The 19,822-nt window shown below is 39.1% G+C and overlaps 1 protein-coding gene across 1 annotated transcript in view; it reads left to right on the plus strand.

Annotated features, from left to right (window-relative positions):
* Positions 1-12,217, plus strand: part of LOC139276205 (uncharacterized) — a 35,321-nt gene extending 23,104 nt beyond the window's left edge. Inside the window, exons 5-7 of the mRNA XM_070893831.1 lie at positions 3,494-3,715; positions 4,849-4,973; positions 9,158-12,217. Of these exons, the coding sequence (XP_070749932.1) occupies positions 3,494-3,715; positions 4,849-4,973; positions 9,158-9,164 (354 nt within the window). The 3' untranslated portion in view covers positions 9,165-12,217. The remainder of the gene's footprint in view (positions 1-3,493; positions 3,716-4,848; positions 4,974-9,157) is intronic.
* The last annotated feature ends 7,605 nt before the right edge of the window (positions 12,218-19,822 follow it).

A 19,822-nucleotide genomic window follows, 5' to 3' on the forward strand; every position in this document is an offset into this window, starting at 1 on the left:
GTTAATGAGGACCAGTGTACAAAAGCAAGGAAGTTAGGCCAAATATTTATAAATCACTAAAGCTGGAGTATTATGTCCAGGTCTGTGTGCTACACTTTAGGAAGGATGTCAAGGCCTTGGAGCTTTACTAGAATGGTACCAGGGTTGAGGGATTTCAGTTCAGTAGAGAGACTAGAGAAGCTGGGCTTGTTCTCCTTGGAACAGAAATGTTTAAGGGGAAATTTAATACAGTAGAGACATTCAAAATCATGAACGATTTTGATTGAGTAAATAAGGAGAAACTGTCTCCACCAGCTTGAACAGGCGGTAATCAGTGGACACAGATTTAAAGTAATTGGCAAAACAGCCAGAAGTGAGATGAGATTTTTTTAACACAGCAGGCTATGTCCTGGATTGCACTACTTGAAAATTAATAAAAACTTTCAAAGGGAAATTACACACATACTTTATGGGGAGAAAATTGCAGGGCTATAGGGATTGATCAAGATCAAAGATCAAGCACGATGGTCTGTAAGATTCTCTGATTTTGTATTTGCTTTAAGTTAACAGTCGAGTACCTTTTATCACCCTGTGTCAGAATTAATGAATCTGAGGTCAAGTGTAGAAAGGGCCAAACACACAATTCTTGATTTAGTGATACTGCAACTTTGCTATCAATGCAAAACAGTTTATTGTGTGAATAGACTTGACAGTGTGAAGTAAGGTTCTGATGTGACTTTTAAACAGTCTGGATGGGCAGATCATTTCACACTTGGCCTTGACACTACATGGGGTGTAGTTCCAGTGCAGTCCAAATTTGTATTTAGAAAGTGGTCAGAATGTCCTTTAGATCTTGGGGCTTTATAAATTTACCACAGTCTCACTAATCTTAGGACGTGGATGTTCCTGCCCACTCTCCCCTAACTAACTACGGGAATAATGGAGCTCTGCATGTGTGTAAGCTTTCATATGTGAAATCCCTCTTGGCAGGCAGAGTATACTTTGGAGCCAACAACAGTCTGCAACATAACTGGTGTTGCCTACTGCACTTTATCGCCGGGGTTCTCTGTTTTGTCTAACTGAGTAGGTCTTTTCTGGTTTTGACACAACCCAATGGCACTCCTTTAGCGTGCTTTCTGTGGGGAGTGCAGTTCTTGGGTTGCTGTTGCCTATTCAGTACACCTTCCTACAATGTGGGATTATTGATTTTTTTCAAGCCAATAATTATCTGTATAAAATCAGTGATAAATACTGTAACTTGGGCCATGCTTTTGAATATGACCTATGTTGGCTTTGCAACAAATTATACATAATAGGAGTTTTCAAAATTTTTCTGAAATGTGTATTATCTTCAAAACTTTTCGAAAATCTAAAAACATCTGGTTATGCCAAGTGACTGCTCGTGGGAATTTAAAATGCTTTTCAGGATGCATTTGTACTGCATCAAGTGAACTGGTTGCTACTGCATTCACCTCTTATTTGGAGACCTAATTTTTGGATTCTTCCAAACCCCAATCTTACCAGGTTATCTCAAGGGCCTGGAATACAAAGTGTAGGAGTTTATGCTTCAGCTTTGCAGAGCCTTGGTTAGACCACATCAGAAGTTCTGTTCAGTTTAGGACACCGCACCCCAGGAAGGACCTTGGAGGGGATACAGCGCAGATAAACCAGAATGATGCTGGGGTTTAAAGGATTAAATTATGAAGGCAATTGCATTAACTTGGATTGTTTTCCCTTGCATGTAGAAGGTTGAAGAGTGATTTAATTGAGATGATTAAAATTATAAATGGATTTGATAGGGTAGACAGGGAAGCTATTTCCTTTGGTGGGGGAATCCAGAACAAGGAGCACAATCTTAAAATTAGAGCTAGGCTATTTAGGAGTGAAATCAAACGGGACCTTTTCGCAGAGCAGTGGAAATCTGGAATTATCTCCCCCAAAAAGCTGTGGGTGCTGGGCCAATTGAAATTTTCAAGACTCCGATCAATAGATTTTTATTCGGTAAAGGTAAAAAGGGATATGGATCAAAGATGAGTAAATGAAGTTGAGGTACAGATCAGCTGTGATCTAATTGAATGGTGGAACAAGCTTGAGAGGCCGAACGGTCTACTTTTGCTCCAATGTTTCAAAGCACCCTAAAGCCCACTAATGATGTTGTGCCGTAATATGTGTGGTAATGTTACAATGCTCAAGAGAGCATGTGCACAAATTTGCAAAATTTACCAGCAGTGAAAAATATTTCATGCGTTATTCTTGGGAACAATTATTTTAAGATTATGCATAATATTTCCGATCTTGTCTGCACTGCTGCTAAAATTTCCAATATGCCCTCACTCCAGTATACTTTTAAACTTGGAAATTTACACTGTGGTCTGAGATCTGCAGTTTGGCTGTGAAATGCTTCGGTCATGGAGTCTGCTTGGAGGAGGGTGAGAAATTAGTTTGCCTGCCCCAGCGTATAGCGTTGGCCTCTGCTGCGAGTGCAAAATCAAATGAGTGGGTGGGCATTCTAACTTTCAGCTGGAAATAAAATGGGTGTGCTATTTGTTCCCCTGACCGACCTCCATTTCACTGTAAAATCAGTAGAAAGAGTGGAGATTTGGGTTAGATTTGTTCATGTGTGTAACTGCCTTGAGAAAATGAAATCTCCAATGTCAGATATCATAAGTTTAGTTAACACATGATGATCTGTAAGAGGAATTTCTTGGAAAATCATTGCAGCCTACAACTCTGCATCTTTCTGGCATGTGAAACCACATACTTTTAATGCTGCTTAATTGCAGGGATTCTGCTCCTTGAAGGCAATACCTGTACTAGAATACTGTAAATGGATTTCTTGACCAATAGATTAAGTGTTGCTTGAGCTAGAATTTAGCTCCTGCCACCATCTGTACACTACATAGCGGACCCTTTAAGTAAAGTTACACTCCACTCACACTATGTTTAACGTTGGTATGAGGCAATTTTGGCTTCAAATCGCCGCTATGATTGTACAGTGTAAATTGGGTATTGAGACTGAACCGACTCCAGTAGATTGAGTTTACCTTTTCCAGGAAACCACTTTGTACCAATATTACAGTTGTCGTGTGAATGTGTTTAGAATAGCAGCTAGGAGGGAACTACAATGCTGCAAGAGAATATAAATCGCATAATCAAAATTCAAGAGTTTAAACATTCTGTTAAGTATTTAATTTCTTTTTACCTGGATATATAAAATGGCAAGTTAGTCAGATGAGTGATCTATAAGTGATCCCTCTATTACACAGAAGCTCATCTGTACTCTCAACAGGAGCAGAAAATGGGGACTGAGGAATACTAAGCAAAAGTGGCTTCATATGAAAAAGCAGATACATAACACCATCATGCAATGGGCAAAACATGCAACAGGCAAAACAATCAGTTGTATATATCTTTTGTTTCACTGAGGTGCAGCACATCCTTGAAGTGGCATATTCTTTAATGGCAGGCCCGTGTGATTACATGTAATATTACTACAAATATATATTCTTTTTAGAATTTGCGGGGAGCTGCACAAATCCTGAAGAAAATGCAGCCAAAAGTTAATGAAACATTAAAACTGACTATGAGAAGAAAATCTGTAGCTGGAGAAAAAGTGAAAAAGACCAAAGCTTCAGAATCCCACACCTGCTATGAATGTAGCACAACATTCACAAATTGTGACTCTCTGTTTATGCACAGAGTGAGACACACTAAGGGAAAGCACTGGCCGTGTCTGGTAAGTACCATGACCATTGTCTGAACTTGCATCAATAAGTTTAGTGAAATGTTTTGCTTAAAAGGGGAAGCAGCCATTGGGCAGTATTCTTATTCCAAGAACTCCCCATCTTATGCAAGAAGGCAGCCTCAGGAGAATTTTGATGGACTTGTATTGCTGATATAGACAGACTTGGATTATGTATCCTTCCTTACTAGGCCATTCTGAGGTCGTCAACTGGGTTATCCTAAAGTAGGTCTATAGTAAACATTGGACAGTGACACTTCGGACCAGCCTCAAGCTGCTATCAAAACTCCGACTTTCCACGCACTCTACCCAATCATGCAGCTGTCTCAGAAATCTGCACCCCAGCCAGTAACGTGGATTAGTGCGTTTAAACAGCTCCAGAATGGTTGTCAGCCAGTTTAAAGTCACAACTTCCACAGTTCTCTATGGAGCTGCATAGATGCTCTGTAACTAGAACAGTCAAGGAAGGAGGCTGACCCAACTCATGGAGCTCCATATTGGCAATATGATTTTAATTTTTTTTTTTAAATCCTGAAGCATATTCTAGAAAATGGAGCTTTTGAAGTGAGGAAGGCACGAAGTTTCTAAGAATGCGTTCACCTTTTAAATAGTGACGCTTTATGAATGTAATAAATCACTTAATGTTTTCAGGGAACGAACCATTTCCCCAAAGTGGGATGTTTTTCTAACTTTTCAGTTCATGTGCTGACACAAAATATTAATATTACAGTAATTAAGCTATGTCAGAAATAGCATTATTACAAAAGTGTGAACAGTTTTAATTATGTACTTTTGTCCTCCTTTTCCTTTTTTTTTCCATTTTCAATTTTTACTTTTGCCATCAGTTCTTATCATAAGCGCCTCTAACTTTTCTAACCAGTTGAAAGCCCAGGTAATGCAAATTGATATGGTTGCATCGTGCTGTTTCCCATGGTCTGATTTAAATTACATTGCATTGTTCTCCATTATATTGCAGATTCCCATGTAATGAGCATCTTTAACTTAATCAGTAACTGTAAACCAGAGGCCCTGATTACCTTAAATGACATCTTGGCACAAATAATCTTCTATTGTCTATAACTCATACAATTTCTAAAAGGTAACCTGTGGAAAATGTTTGTTTTTAGTTGTGTGATAAATCCTTCTTTCGCCGGAAGAATGTCCAAGTTCATCTTCGTTGTCATAGTGAGAAGTTGTACAGATGCAAACTCTGTATCACAAAATCAAAGAAAACAAAGTCATTTCAGGCCAAGTAAGTGTTAATATTTGTTGCTGTCTCCCTGACTGCAGAACCTTAGATTAAACCACAATACAATGATTCCACAGACAGACAGTGTCATTGTGTAATATGTAATATAAATGTGTAACATCACAAGTTACATGGTCTTTTGGCTAATGTTTATCTGAAATGTTTTGGATTTAAAAAATCTACCTTCAATTAAAAAATTGTCTAGTACTGCACTATCCAGTAACTTGAAGGGGAGAGTAAACACTTCTGGCATTTAAATAAGTGGCAGAACATCTTTCTGCTCAGCAGTGGGATGAAAATGAAGAATTTGCACTTTAGTCAATACCATGGGCCTGAATTTGCGGTCGGAGGCTTCCTGTGGGCGAATGCAAGAAAAGAACAAACCTTACCTGATGGTGTGGAGGTTCATGGCCTCAAGTTCCTGGGCCTCTGCGCATATCATACATAAAGATCCATGTATCTCGGGGGCGCTTGCGGTTCACAAGTGCTCCATGGATCACGTGGGCCAGGCTAACCAATGAAAAAGGGGATCCCCATTATGTTTATGGGAATTCCATTTACGTACGGAATCTCCATAAACATCAATAGGAATCCCCTAAAAACACAATTACACACCAGTTAAATGAAAATAAATTACATGTTCAAAATTAATTAAAATACAATTAAATTAAACATTTAAAACAAAAATATAATGTTTTGAATAATAAATATAATTAATTTTAAATATTTTTTTATGTTGAAATTATTATTTTTTAAATTATTTAAATATTTATTTAAACTCTTGCGCTGGTAAAAGAAGGCCATACATCTGCTTTTACCAGGCGTAAGATTTTCAAGGACATTCGCTGGGCAGTAGTAGGGAAACACTCTGCAAGCAAATATCCATTCACCAGGGATGTGGATGTTCTGTCAAGCTCAAACTTGACAGATCACATTTTCCAGGTTTTCACGCATGCGTAGCCTTGTAAAAATTTTCTTTAGGCACTTATCCAATTCCCTTTTGAAAGCCACGATTGAATCTGCCTCCACCACTCTTTTTAGGCAGTGCATTCCAGATCATAATCACTCGGTGTAAAAAAGTTTTTCCTTATGTCACCTTTGGTTCTTCTGCCATTCACCTTAAATCTGTGTCCTCTGGTTCTCGATCCCTCTGCCAATGGAAACAGTTTCTCTCTCTCTACTCTGTCTAGACCCCTCATGATTTTGAACCCCTTTATCAAATCTCCCCTCAATCTTCTTTGCTCTAAGGAGAACAAACTCAGTTTCTCCAGTCTATTCACTTAACTGAAGTCCCTCATCCCTGGAGCCATGCTGGTAAATCTTTTCTGCACCCCCTCTCAAGTCTTCGCATCCTTCCTAAAGTGAGATGTCCAGTTGTGGCCGAACTAGTGTTTTATAAAGGTTCATCATAACTTCCTTGTTTTTGTACTCTGAGGGTAGACTTTCTCCAAGGCCCTCACCACCTGATTGCCGTCCAGAAAATGTCGCCCAGAAAATACCACTAAGTTTCATCAGTTAACGCCAGCGAAAGTTTCTACTAATTAGGTCATTAAAACCGCCCGGCGAGAAAATGGTTCTTACACCAAGATTCTGGGTGGTTACAGCCGAAAGTAGTGAGAAATGTGGGTGGTTCCTAAAAATGTTTTACAAATTTACTCCAAGGCTGCGGTTGGGCCTAGGGAGGGGTGAAAACTCAAAAAAAAAATGTTTTCACTTAAACAAAAAATAAAAAGTTATAAAACATTCTCAAGACACTTTTTAACATAATCGCCATTTTAGAATTTAAAAAATAATTATAAAAAACTTTAACTCACCGACTGCCCTGTATCAGGCAACTTTTCGGGGGTGGTTTCCTCGGCGGAGTGTATGGGTCCTCCATTGAGGCAAAACTTAGATCCTGGTGGTTTTCTTGGCGGTGCACGCAGATGCACGTAGGCGGTAAATAAATAAATTAAATAAATAAACTTTCACCGGGCGTTTTTTCATCAAAAAACAGCTATATGGCTGAGAAAACCACCAAAAATGAAGGTGAAACCAGCCCAGGATCCTATATGCTTTTTTAACTGCTTTCTCAACCTGCATTTCCATCATCAAGTTGTGCACATATACCCTCAGATCTCTCTGTTCCTGCATCTGCTTTAGAATTGGATCCTTTAGTTTATATTGCCTCCCTTCATTCTTCCTACCAAAATGTATCTCTTCACACTCTTCTGCATTAAATTTCATTTGCCACGTGTTCACCCATTTCACCAGCCTGTCTATGTCCTCTTGAAGTCTATCACTATCCTCCTCACTGTTCACTATACTTCCAAATTTTGTGTCATCTACACATTTTGAAATTGTGCCCTGTACACCCAAGTTCAAGTCATTAATGTATATCACGAAAAGCAGTGGTGCTAGTACCGGCCCCAGGGGAACACCACTGTATACCTACTTCCAGTCCAAAAAAGAAACATTCACCACCACTGTTTCCTGTCACTTAGCTAATTTCGTATCCATGTTGCCACTGTCCCTTTTAATCCACGGGCTTCAACTTCGTTGGCAAGCCCACTTTGTCAAATGCCTTTTGGAAGTCCATGTACAAGACATCAACTGCATTGTCCTCATCAACCCTCTGTTACCGCATCAAAAAATTCAATCAAGTTAAACACGATTTGCCTTTAACAAATCTGCGGGCTTCCCTTAATTAAACCACATATGTCCAAGTGACAATTTTGTCCCACATTATCGATTCTAAAAGCTGCTCTATCACCAAGGTTCACTGACTGGCCAGTAGTTGCTGGGTTTATCATTGCACCCTTTTCTGAATGCGTGTAACGTTTCCAATTCTCCAGTCCTCTGGCACCATCCCCATATCCAAGGCGATTGAAAGATTATGGCCAGTACCTCTGCAATTTCCACCTTTACTTGCCTCAGCATTCTAGGATGCAACCCATCCGGTCCTGGTGACTTATCTACAGCCAGCCTTTCTATCAATCTTTAGCCCATCCAGCATCTCAACTACCCCCTCATTCACTATGATTTTTGCAACATCTTCCTTGATAAAGACGGATGTGAAGTATTCATTTAGTATCTCCACCCCTCCTTACTATTTACTATTTACTTGCCTATAGAAGACTTTTGGATTCCCCTTTATGTTGGCTGCCGATCTGTTCTCATAATCTCTCTTTGCAGCACTTATTTCCTTTTTCACTTCCCCTCTGAACTTTCTATATTCAGCGTGGTTCTCACTTGTATTCTCAACCCGACATCTGTCATGTGCCCCTTTTTTATGCTTCATCTTACACTCTATCTCTTTCGTCATCCAGGGTGCTCTGGCTTTGGTTGCCCTACGTTTCCCCCTCGTGGGAATGTACCTCAACTGTACCCAATCCATGTCCTCTGTAAAGGCATCCCATTGTTCAACTTGATTCCAATTTACCCTGGCTAGGTCTGCTCCCAACCCACTGAAATTGGCCATCCTTCAATTAAGTATTTTAACTCCAGATAGCTCCTTGTCCTTCTCCATAGCTAATCTAAAACTTATGATACTACGATCACTGTTCCTTAAATGTTCTCCCACTGACACTTGATTTACCTGACCCATCACATTCCCTCGAACCAGATCTAGCAAACTGCATATTAACGATCCTATCTACATGGCGACTGGAAAAGTACAAACGTGATTTTGTACTTCCAAGAATCACTGATAGATGGTGCTGTTATTTCAAAAAAATCATTGTGCCTTAAACCAGTTTCTCTTGTGTCCAAATGATTTGAGCAATGTGGAAATTTGAAATCTTGTTTTCCATGGGGTTAAAAATAAAAGTGGTTTCATTTAAAATAGATTGGGAATTAGCAATGTTTTATTAATATTTGAGAATAGTAGGATATTTTGTTTATTTTTCTATCACTATTATGCTTTGCTAATTTACGACATTAATAAATGAGCTCAGTTAAAGGTTTGCAATGTTTAATAAAAGTTGAAATTGTGTTTACATAAAATTGATGTTTTGAGGGTATAAGTTGAACAAAATATGCTCTCTTGTATGGGTCAACAATGTGTTTTTCCCCACTGTTTTTAGTTTCAAGTAAATTGCTAAATTGGAAGTAAGTTTGTGAAATATTTTATTAGCAATGATAATTGGAAAAACTCTGCTGTAGATAGAATCTGCGAAGATACGTAATTTGTTTTCCATTTGCTGCAGGCGATGAGAATTATCAGAGCGGTGTTTGGGTCAAAGAGTTCAAGTGGCTATAGTTGTGAGTTGGAGACTGAGAACTGAATTCATTTTAGTACTTCCAAAATTACGCTACCATTCAAAACAACAAGAATTATGAGAAGATGGGCTGAATTTCATGTACACCCTGGTGCTTACATTTCCACGAGAAGATTAAATATCCATTGGGTCTCTTCCAACATAATCCTCCTTCAATGAGCAATACTGCTTGTGAAGCAAATTATCCCCCCCTCCCCAAAAAGAAAAGTCAAGACATTTTAAAATTATATACCAACTCTTAAGTGGGCTGTCTTCTGAAAGTAAGAGGGTCAATTCTTTGTCCCAAAAATGAAATCTCGCTTGATTGTTTTATTTCTATCCATTGAGGGTACATACTTTGACTGCAGCAGTTTTTTTTACCCTGTGGTCTACTACTGGTTAATTTGGGATGGATAAAAACTGTGCCTTTGAGATTAATTGTGTACAATAAAAATATATGGTGGTTACTAAAGCCCCTCTGTGGGCATAAAACAAAAGCATGAATGATTTCTATGCACTGGAGCTTGGAAACTAGTAACTTGATAGAATAGGAATCTTATTTGGTGTTGATCTGTGGTTATAGTCATATACTTGCTGATGTAACCCTTACCGCTACAATGAAGCAATTGTGCAAAACACTGTAATGTTTTGTAGATAACTGGATATAATTACTGTTGTAAATATTGCAGAAAAATGTATGTTCAGTCTATATTTAAAAGAATGTGGTTACCCAATCAACTGTCTACACTTAACTCCTAACTAGTGAACAATCTTATTTCATTCATGCTATAAATTTATATTTATGAAACTAAATGTAAAGCTGCAGTTTTCACTACTTGAATATTTTTAAGACGTTTTCTTAATGTATCTTTAAACCATTGCACGTTTTATCTCAGAAGTATACCAGCTATTTTTAATAAGGGAAAATTTTTAATTTTTGCAAAAAGGGTGCTTACTGTTTTAAGTCATGCAACAGAAAAGGCCAGTTAATGTTTCAGGGTGCTTTTTCATCTGCTAATCTAACCAGTTCAGCGCTAAGTGATTAAACATTTTAAAAATGTATTCCCACCCCTCCGACACACACACACTCTCCTTCTCTCCCACTCAGGTCTTGTTTAGCTGGATGTATTTTAGAGAGAAATAGCATTAAGATGCACATTTGACTTTTTGTATGATTTTCACCTTAATCCTTTCTTACAATGTCATTGTGTATGCTGGATTAGCAATTTTTAACATTTTAATTGAGTTCAAAGCTAATCTGAAAAGATTGGAACAATCCTCTCATCTCAACCTTGCTTTGGTTTTAACAGGTTGAAATTAGCTAGGAAATTTGAAACATTTGTACTGCAGAATTAGGAATCTTTTGGCTTTGCACCATTGTTTACTCACCTGTGCTCTAATTTCCAGTCAGTTGTATTCTCTTGAACTCCATACATATGTGCTCCTTTCTGAATCTTTCCAGTTATACAAGTAGACTATCCTCTAAATAAACTCTTTATTTGTGGAACAGACAGTCTTGCAGAGTGGGAAATAAGAATGGGCCTTGTAGAAATTGGATATATATTAACAATTTATTTAAAATAGCCACAGCTGAAGCTATATTATAATCAGAATTATTTTAGAGCCTCTATAATCTGCTCTTAAAGAAAAGAATGCTTTGTATGTTTGGTTTTACTTTGTCACGCTACGGGTAGTTGCCTAGATAGACCATGAAAAATGGATAGGATGGCATTTTAAATGTGAACTACAAATCTAACATGCTAATTGGTTTAATTGAACAAAGGAAAACTTTACTACACAAGTCATTTTTTGGTTCCAAAAGCTATACTAGAAACCTTCCTCACATATATAATATCTTAGTTATTCTTTTACTGTATGATTCTTTAAACTAGATTTTATTTGAAGGGAAAGTTACCTGAATAATCAAAGCACAAATGCTGAACAAAGTGACAAATGTGCTTTTAACATGATAAATATACCTCCAGTTTATCATGGTTTTTCCTCCTTTAGTCTCAGGTTCAGTGTATTCTGTTATAGGGCTTTATATATATATATATAAAAAAAAGAACTGCTTAAATTTAAGCCACAATTTATTAAAATGTTCTTAATATAGCTGGTGTGTACCTTATGCACTATGCTTTTTTCCAGGAACGATGAGTAGATTATTCTTGTATGTAGTGATGTGCTACTGTATAGTGGCTTGATTCCTTACAAAAAAACGTCCTTGAACTGTTAACTATTTACTGTTGAGGTTGAATTTGGTTCCCATTCCAAATATTTTAAACTTTCAAGAAATGTAAATTTTGTATGAACGTTAACAATCTGAAATTTTGTACATAAAATTTTTAAAGGAATTTTAGTGTTGAGGTTTTTAGAATATAGTTTTGAAAACCCCAATGAAAGATGAATGAAATGGTTTTTATTTTACTATTTTGCAATTTAACTTTTGCCAGGTAGATTCAGGATAGATTTTTAAGTAATGAAAAGTTTTGATCTAATAAGGTACTTGTTATTATGTATATTGCAGATTTATGTATGTGATTTTCACCATTTTTAATAAAGGTATATATGTAATGCTGTATGTACCTCTTGCACACACTGTTCAAATGTTATATGCTGCTTTTCATATAAACTTACAGGACTTCACTTTTACCTCTACTACGTCTTTGATCATACTTATGCAATTATATTAAAGCTGTCAAATATTTAAAATGGGATGTTAATTTCATAACTTTGCTTTACATTTGCTGAGTAAAATAAAACACAAAACCTTGTAAATAAAACCATAATGTGAAGGTATCCAGAGTAAAGTAAGGTTTCAGTTCAATATTACCTGCATACAATTTTTGTGACTACAGTTTTAGTGAAGTGAAAATTGCCATACCTTCAACACTGCAGAATATATTTCGACCTATGTGTGAACTTAGTTTCCAGGTGGAAGCTGATCCCTATCTAATTGTTTTACTTTGTTCCTTTTATGTTGAGTATGCAGAACCAATAAACATTTTCCTGAAGTAATCTGTCTGTGGTTCTAGTTCAGCTGGTGAAATGACTTCTCAATCACTTCTCTTTACCGCCCACCCCCTCCACACACACACAACCTGGGCCAACATTATGATTGGAACCCTGATCAGTTCTGGATGCTGATTATGTTACAGTATTGAAAAGTCCAGTACCACCAGGTCCTGAGCCCTTGCTGGTATTGCACTTTCTTTCTTGTTGCAGATGGGTCGTTGGCATCCAGGATGGATGCAGATCTTATAATGGCAGTTGTTTGGAGACTAGCTAGGCAAGTCTTTCTGGCACCACAGTTGCCCAACTCTTAATTCAATGTTGCTTAATTCTAATATGAATATGAATTTTTTGATCACTAAATTACTACTTTACGGTTTTATTTATATTGCTTAATTTGCATTATGGAATTTTTTTTTAGTGCAAAAAAGATTTCTAATTATCAGGGGCAGACTGAATAAATTATATGGTAGGCTGTGCCTGCAGCATGAATGTTGTATTTGATGCCCAGATTTCACGGGTGTTAAGAGAAATTGGAGAAAACGTAAAAGCGTTGATAAATATTTAAAATTGTAGCATCATTAAAATAAGGCTTGCAAAAGTTTTAGTACATGGTAAATTCATTTCTTACTGATTTAAAAAAATAGGCATGTTTATAATTGAAATGGAATGCCCAATTGCAACTGAAACCGATTTGAGCAGCTTAGTTTAATTGTGTTATGAGTAAGTTTCATTTGATTGTGTTGCTCTCGAGTACTGTAAACTGACTTTTATTTGTGGATGTTTATAGCTGAAAAGTTTGCATTGCATGCTTGTAATGCATGCTGGATTTAGAATTTCCCATGTTAATCAAAATTTTTTTTCTTGATAAACATGTAGTCATCAACATTCCTGCGGCGGTCTGGAGGTTCCGCGCAGGCGGCTCACTGGCTTCTACAGAAGAAACCGTGCATGCGTGAAAATTTGAATGGGCCGCGCAGCCAGTTAATGACCTTGCAACTAAAATAAAAATTAGAATCTTTAATGAACATTATGCATCAAAGATTAGGTACAATTCACACTGATTCATGTAATAGAAAGCTAAAACCAAATAAGACCAGAGACATAAAATTGAAATTAAATAAGTAATCGATAGCTGGATATAATTTTAAGGCCAATCAAATAGAACCACAAAATCTTACAGCACAGAAGGAGGCCATTGTGCCTGTGCTAGTTCTTTGAAAGAGCTGTCCAGTTAGTCCCACTTCCTTCTTTCCCTATAGCATTGCAAATTCTTCCATGGGAACTATATATTGAATTCGGTTTTGAAAGTTCCTATTGAATCTGTTTCCAGCTTCTAAAAACTTCTTGCACTAAAAAAATTCTCTGCTCCCCTTTGATGCTTTTGTCAATTATCTTGAATAGGGAAGAGAGTAAAGTCAGAAATTGTGCTGTAAGCACAAACAGGAAAACTAAAAGATCAAAAGTGATCAAACCAGCAGAGAGAAATAAGAAACATGAGTAAAACATTAAAGCTGAAGGACAGGTTAGGGGGTGTCTCCCAAATAAGCATTCTTTATACAAACGCACGGAGTATAAGGAATAAATTAATTAAACGGTAGGTGCAAATTTGACTTGGAGATTGATATGGTAGCCATTACTGAATCATAGTTGCAAGACGGTCAGGACTGGGAAATAAATATACCAGGTTATAAGGTCTACAGGAAAGATAGGGAAAATGGTAGAGGAGGAGGAAAAGCCTTCATGATTAAGGATGAAATCACTTAAATGATGAGGGCATTTTTTTTATTTGTTCCGGGATGTATGTGTCGCTGGCAAGGCCAGCATTTATTGTCCATCCTTAATTGTCTTTGAGAAGGTGGTGGTGAGCCGCCGCCTTGAACCGCTGCAATCCTTATGGTGAAGGTACAGCCGCTGTGCTGTTAGGGAGGGAGTTCCAGGATTTTGACCCAGCAACGATAAAGGAACAGCAATATATTTCCAAGTCAGGATGGTGTGTAACTTTGGAGGGGAACGTGGTGCTCCCATGTGCCTGCTGCCCTTATTTTTCTAGGTGGTAGAGGTTGTGGATTTGGGAGGTGCTGCCGAAGAAGCCAAGATGAGTTGCTGCAGTGTATTTTGTACATGGTACACACTGCAGCCATGGTGTACCAGTGGTGGAGGGAGTGACTGTTGAAGGTGGTGGATGGGGTGCCAGTCAAGCTGGCTGCTTTGTCCTGGATGGTGTCAAGCTTCTTGAGTGTTGCTGGAGCTGCACTCACCTAGGCAAGTGGAGAGTATTTCATCACACTCCTGACTTGTACCTTGTAGATAGTGGAAAAGACTTTGGGGAGTCCGGAGATGAGACACTGGTCGCAGAATACCCAGCCTCTGACCTGCTCTTGTTGCCATGGTATTAATGTGCCTGGTCCAGTTAAGTTTCTGGTCAATAGTGTCGCCCAGGCTGTTGATGGTGAGGGATTCGGTGATGGTAATGTCATTGAATATCAAGGGGAGGTGATTATCTCCAAGATAGTCATTGCCTGGCATTTGTGTGGTGCGAATGTTACTTGCCACTTATCAGCCCAAGCCTGAATTTCGTCCAGGTCTTGCTGCACATTGGCATGGACTGCTTCATTTTCTGAGGAGTTGCGAATGGAACTGAACACTGTTCAATCATCAGCGAACATCCCCACTTCTGTCTTTACGATGGAGAGAAGACCATTGATGAAGCAGCTGAAGATGGTTGGGCCTACGGCACTGCTCTAAGGAACTCCTGCAACGATGTCCTGGGGCTGTTATAATTGACCTCCACCAACCACAACCATCTTCCTTTGTGCTAGGTATGACTGCAGCCCGTGGAGAGTCTTCTCCCTGATTCCCATTGATTTACAATTTTACACTGACAACTGCTGCCTTGGTGTCAAAGGCAGTCACTCTAACCTCACCACTTCAGCTCTTTTATTTGTGTTTGGACCAAGGCTGTAATGAGGTGTGAGGCCAAGTGGTTATGATGGAATCCAAACTGAGCATCGGTGAGTAGGTTATTAGTAAGTAAGTGCCGCTTGATAGCACTTGTGTTGATGGCACCTTCCATCACTTTGCTGCTGATTAAGTGTAGGACATACCAAGGCAGTTTTTCACATTGTCAGATAAATGCCAATGTTGTAGCTGTACTGGAACAGCTTGGCTAGAGGCGTGGATAGTTCTGGAGCACAAGTCTTCAGCATGACAGCTGGGATGTTGTTGGGGCCCATAGACTTTGCTTTTTCCAGTGCGCTCAGCCGTTTCTTGATATCACGTGGAGTGAATCGAATTGGCTGAAGACTGGCTTCTGTGATGGTGTGCAACTCGGGAGTAGGCCAATATAGCTCCCAATTGGCACTTCTGGCTGAAGATGGTTGCAAATGCTTCAGCCTTGGCTTTTGCACTTGCGTGCTAGGCACCGCCATCATTGACGATGGGGATATTCATGGAGCCGCCGCCTCCTGTTAATTGTTTAATTGTCCATCACCATTTATGACTGGATGTGGCAGGACTGCAGAGCTTTGATCTGATCCGTTGATTGTGGGATCGTTTAGCTCTGTTTATAGTATGTTGCTTCTGCTTAGCATGCATGTAGTCCTGTGTTACAGCTTCCCCAGATTGGTGTCTCATTTTTAGGTATGCCTGGAATGCTCTCTTTTGCACTCTTCATGGAACCAGGGTTTGCCCCCTGGTTTGATGGTAATGGTAGAGTAAGGGATATGCTGGGCCATGAGGTTACAGATTGAGGTGGAATACAATTCTGCTGCTGCTGATGGCCCACAGTGTCTCATGGATGCCCAGTTTTGAGCTGCTAGATCTGTTCTGAATCTATCCCATTTAGCACGGTGGTAGTGTCACACAGTACGATGTGTGTGCCTTCAGTGTGAAAACGGGACTTTGTCTCCACGATGACTGTGCAATGATCACTGCCACCAATGCTGTCTTGGACAGATGCATCCGCAGCAGGTAGATTGGTGAGGACGAGGTCAAGTAGGTTTTTCCCTCGTGTTGGTGTTCTCATCGCCTGCTGCAGGCCCAGTCTGGCAGATATATCCTTCAAGAATCAGCCAGCTTGGTCAGTAGTGGTGCTACTGAGCCACTCTTGGTGATGGACATTGTACTCTGGGTGGGGAACTTCATTCAGCTCCCTTGCTCCCCTCAGTGTTTCTTCCAAGTGGTGTTTAACATGGAGAAGTACTGATTATTCAGTTGCGGGAGGGCTGTAGGTGGTAATCAGAAGGACGTTTCTTTGTCCAGGCTTGACCTGAAGCCAAGTGATTCATGGGGTTTAGAGTCAACGTTGACTCCCAGTGGGACAGGGCATACCCAAGGATGGTGATGGAGGAGTCTGGGACTTTGGCTGAAAGATATGATTCTGTGAGTATGACTGTCAGACTGTTGCTTGACTAGCCTGTGGGACAGCTCTCCCAATTTTGGCACAAGTCCTCAGATGTTTGTGAGGAGGACTTTGCAGGGTCGACTCGGCTGGGTGTGCCGTTGTGTGCAAAGCCAGTGCCGAGGTTGATGCCGTGTGGTCCGTCCGGATATTGTCAATGATAACGAAATGGTGGACGTGTTGAATAATTACTTTGTGTCAGTATTTGCAGTAGAGGAAGAGGATAGCATGCCAGAAAACCTAAGGAAAGTAATATTAAATCAGGGACTGGGAGTCAAGAAAATTAACAAACAAAATAACAATAATGAAGAAAATAATATTCAAAGTGTTACAAATCTCCAGGACAAGATAGTTTCCTTCCAAGGGTTTTAAAGGAAGTAGGTGAGTACATAGCAGATGCCTTAACTATAATCTTCCAAAGTTCTCTCGATTTCAGGAACCGTTCCTTTAAATTTGGAAATTGCGCAAGTCATTCTGCTATTTAAGAATGGTGAGAGGAGGAAACCAAGGAATTATAGACCAGTTCGTCTAACATCGGGAAATTACTAGTCTATAATTAAGGATAGGACGACTGAACACAGTGAAAATTTTCAACTAATCGGAGAGAGCCAGCATGGATTTGTAAAAGTTAGGTCATGCCTGACAAACCTGATTGAATTTTTTGAAGAGGTGTCTAAAGTAGTGGGCAGGGGAATGTCTATGGATGTTATTTATATGGACTTCGAGAAGGCATTTGATAAAGTTCCTCAAAGGAGACAGTTAACAAACCTTGAAGCTTATGGAATTGAAGGCAACTTATTGACCTGGTTAGGAAATTGGCTAAGCGGCAGGAGACAGAGAATAGGGATAATGGACAGGTACTCTAATTGGCTGGATGTAACTAGTGGTGTCCTGCAGGGATCTATGTTGGGGGCTCAACTATTCACTATTTATTAGGGGCTTAGATGATGGGCTAGAAAGCCACATCTCCAAATTTGCCAATGACATAAAGATAGGCGGCATTGTAGCTGGAAGGATAAAATTACAAAGTGATACTGATAGATTAAGTAAATGGGCAAAACTGTGGCAAATGGATTTCAGTGTAGGCAAATGTAAGGTTATCCACTTTGTACCTTCGAAAGATAGAACAGGGTACTTTCTAAATGGTGAAAAACTAAATACAGTGGAGGTCCAAAGAGACTTGGGGTCCAAATACATAGATCATTAAAATGTCATGAACAGGTGCAGAAAATAATCAAAAAAGTTAATGGAATGATGGCCTTTATATCTAGAGGAATCGAATACAAGGGGGTAAAAGTTATGCGACAGCTATACAAAGCCCTGGTTAGACTACACCTGGAGTACTGTGAGCAGTTCTGGGCAACACCTTAGGAAGGATATAATGTCCTTGGAGGGAGTGCAGCATAGGTTTTCCAGAATGGTACCCGACTCCAGGAGTTAAATTACGAAGAGAGATTACACAAGCTAGGGTTGTATTCCCTGGAATTTAGAAGGTTAAGAGGTGATTTGATTGAAATGTTCAGCTTCACCATGTAACTGAAGGCCCTCATCCCTGGTATTCTGGTAAGTATCTGCACCCTCTCCAAGGCCTTTTTCCTAACATCTGGTGCCTAGAATTGAGCACAATACTCCAGCTGAGTCCTAACCAGTGACTTTTAAAGGTTTAATGTAACTGCCTAGCAGAAGATTGGGGGCAGAGGTTCTGATCTTAATCTCTCAAATTTTCTTAGAAATGAAAATTGTACTTGAGGACTGCCAACATAAATCTTCTGTTCAAAAATTGATGAACCAGGTTATTATAGACTAGTCAGCTTAACATTGGTAGTGATTAAGCTTCTGCAGACCACAATATGAGATAAATAAAATACAAGAAAGACATGGGTTAATTAAGGACTGAAGCATGGATTTGTAAAACGCAAGTTGTGTCTAACAAATGTAATAAAAGTTCCTTGATATAGGACATTCATTAATAAGGTTAGGGTGCATGGTGGAATTTGATTATTAATGGATGTTTTTTGGACTTGAGTGCAAATATTGGAATCTTATAGGGATCAATGTTGTGATCATTGCTATTGGCCTTGGATTTGGAGACACAATATTGACATTTGTAAATGACACAAAAACGTGGAGTGTGTTTAGCTGCGGAGGGCTGTAAATTATTTCAGGAGGATATAGATGCCAGATAAAATTTAATACATTGGAACAGATATAGGCCATTCAGCTCCCCTGAGCCTGTTCTGCCATTCAGTGAGATCATGGCTGATCTGTACTCTAACTCCAACCACCCGCCTTGGCTCGATATCCTTTAATACCCATGGCTAGTAAAAATCTATCTCTAATATAGAGAACTCTCCCTAGTGGACTACTGTTGTAATGCAACTGCTGAAGTAAATACAATAAAGGGTCCATGACAAGTTCCTGTAGAGCCATCTTGTAGTCTGTGTGTGTTTGTGATGTCGTAAAGAATATATCACATTGGCAAATGAGGATAGGATTTCTAGACTCCCTAGCTGAAATATTTGTTGGTGGATGATTCCTGCCAAACAATAGAGAGACTTTAAGAGGTTCTTTGTTTTGCAGCACAGCTAAAAATCCAAGGTAAATTTCAAGCACACCATTGACATTGCCAGAGTCCAGATGGTCGCACCTATGGGAATAATAGGGTAGTTGGGTGTGTTCCATCATGACCAAGAGGTATTATGGAGTGTATGTGGAGCAGCTAGAAATGTTTTTCACTGCAAATAGAATCGTCAAAGTCCCCAATGATGATAAACTGTAACCGGATGGTGTTAGAAAGAAAACAGGCTATTTTCCTGACTGAAGTAGGTCCCGAGGTGTATGAAACCCTGAAAAATGTGCTTGTTCCCATCAAGCCAAAGGACACAACACTGATGGAGATTCTAACTAAGTTAGAACAGCACTACGATCCTGAGTCCCTGGAAATTGCTGAAAGTTATCATTTTGGAAAACGAGATCAATTAATTGACGAGAGTATCAGTGAGTACATTGTGGCTTTAAAAAGACTATCCATTCACTGTCATTTCAAAAACTTTGCATGACCGGTTTTTTTGGGGGGGATGTAAAATGAAGCAATGAGAAGAAAGTTGTTGACGATTCTTAACTTGACTTTTGATTTAGCTTGTCACACAGCTGTGTCGATGGATATGGCTGACCAATGCTCCCGAGAATTTTGCACCATT

This window comes from Pristiophorus japonicus, chromosome 11 (assembly GCF_044704955.1).
Source record: "Pristiophorus japonicus isolate sPriJap1 chromosome 11, sPriJap1.hap1, whole genome shotgun sequence".
In the NCBI taxonomy this organism is placed as follows: Eukaryota; Metazoa; Chordata; class Chondrichthyes; family Pristiophoridae; genus Pristiophorus; species Pristiophorus japonicus.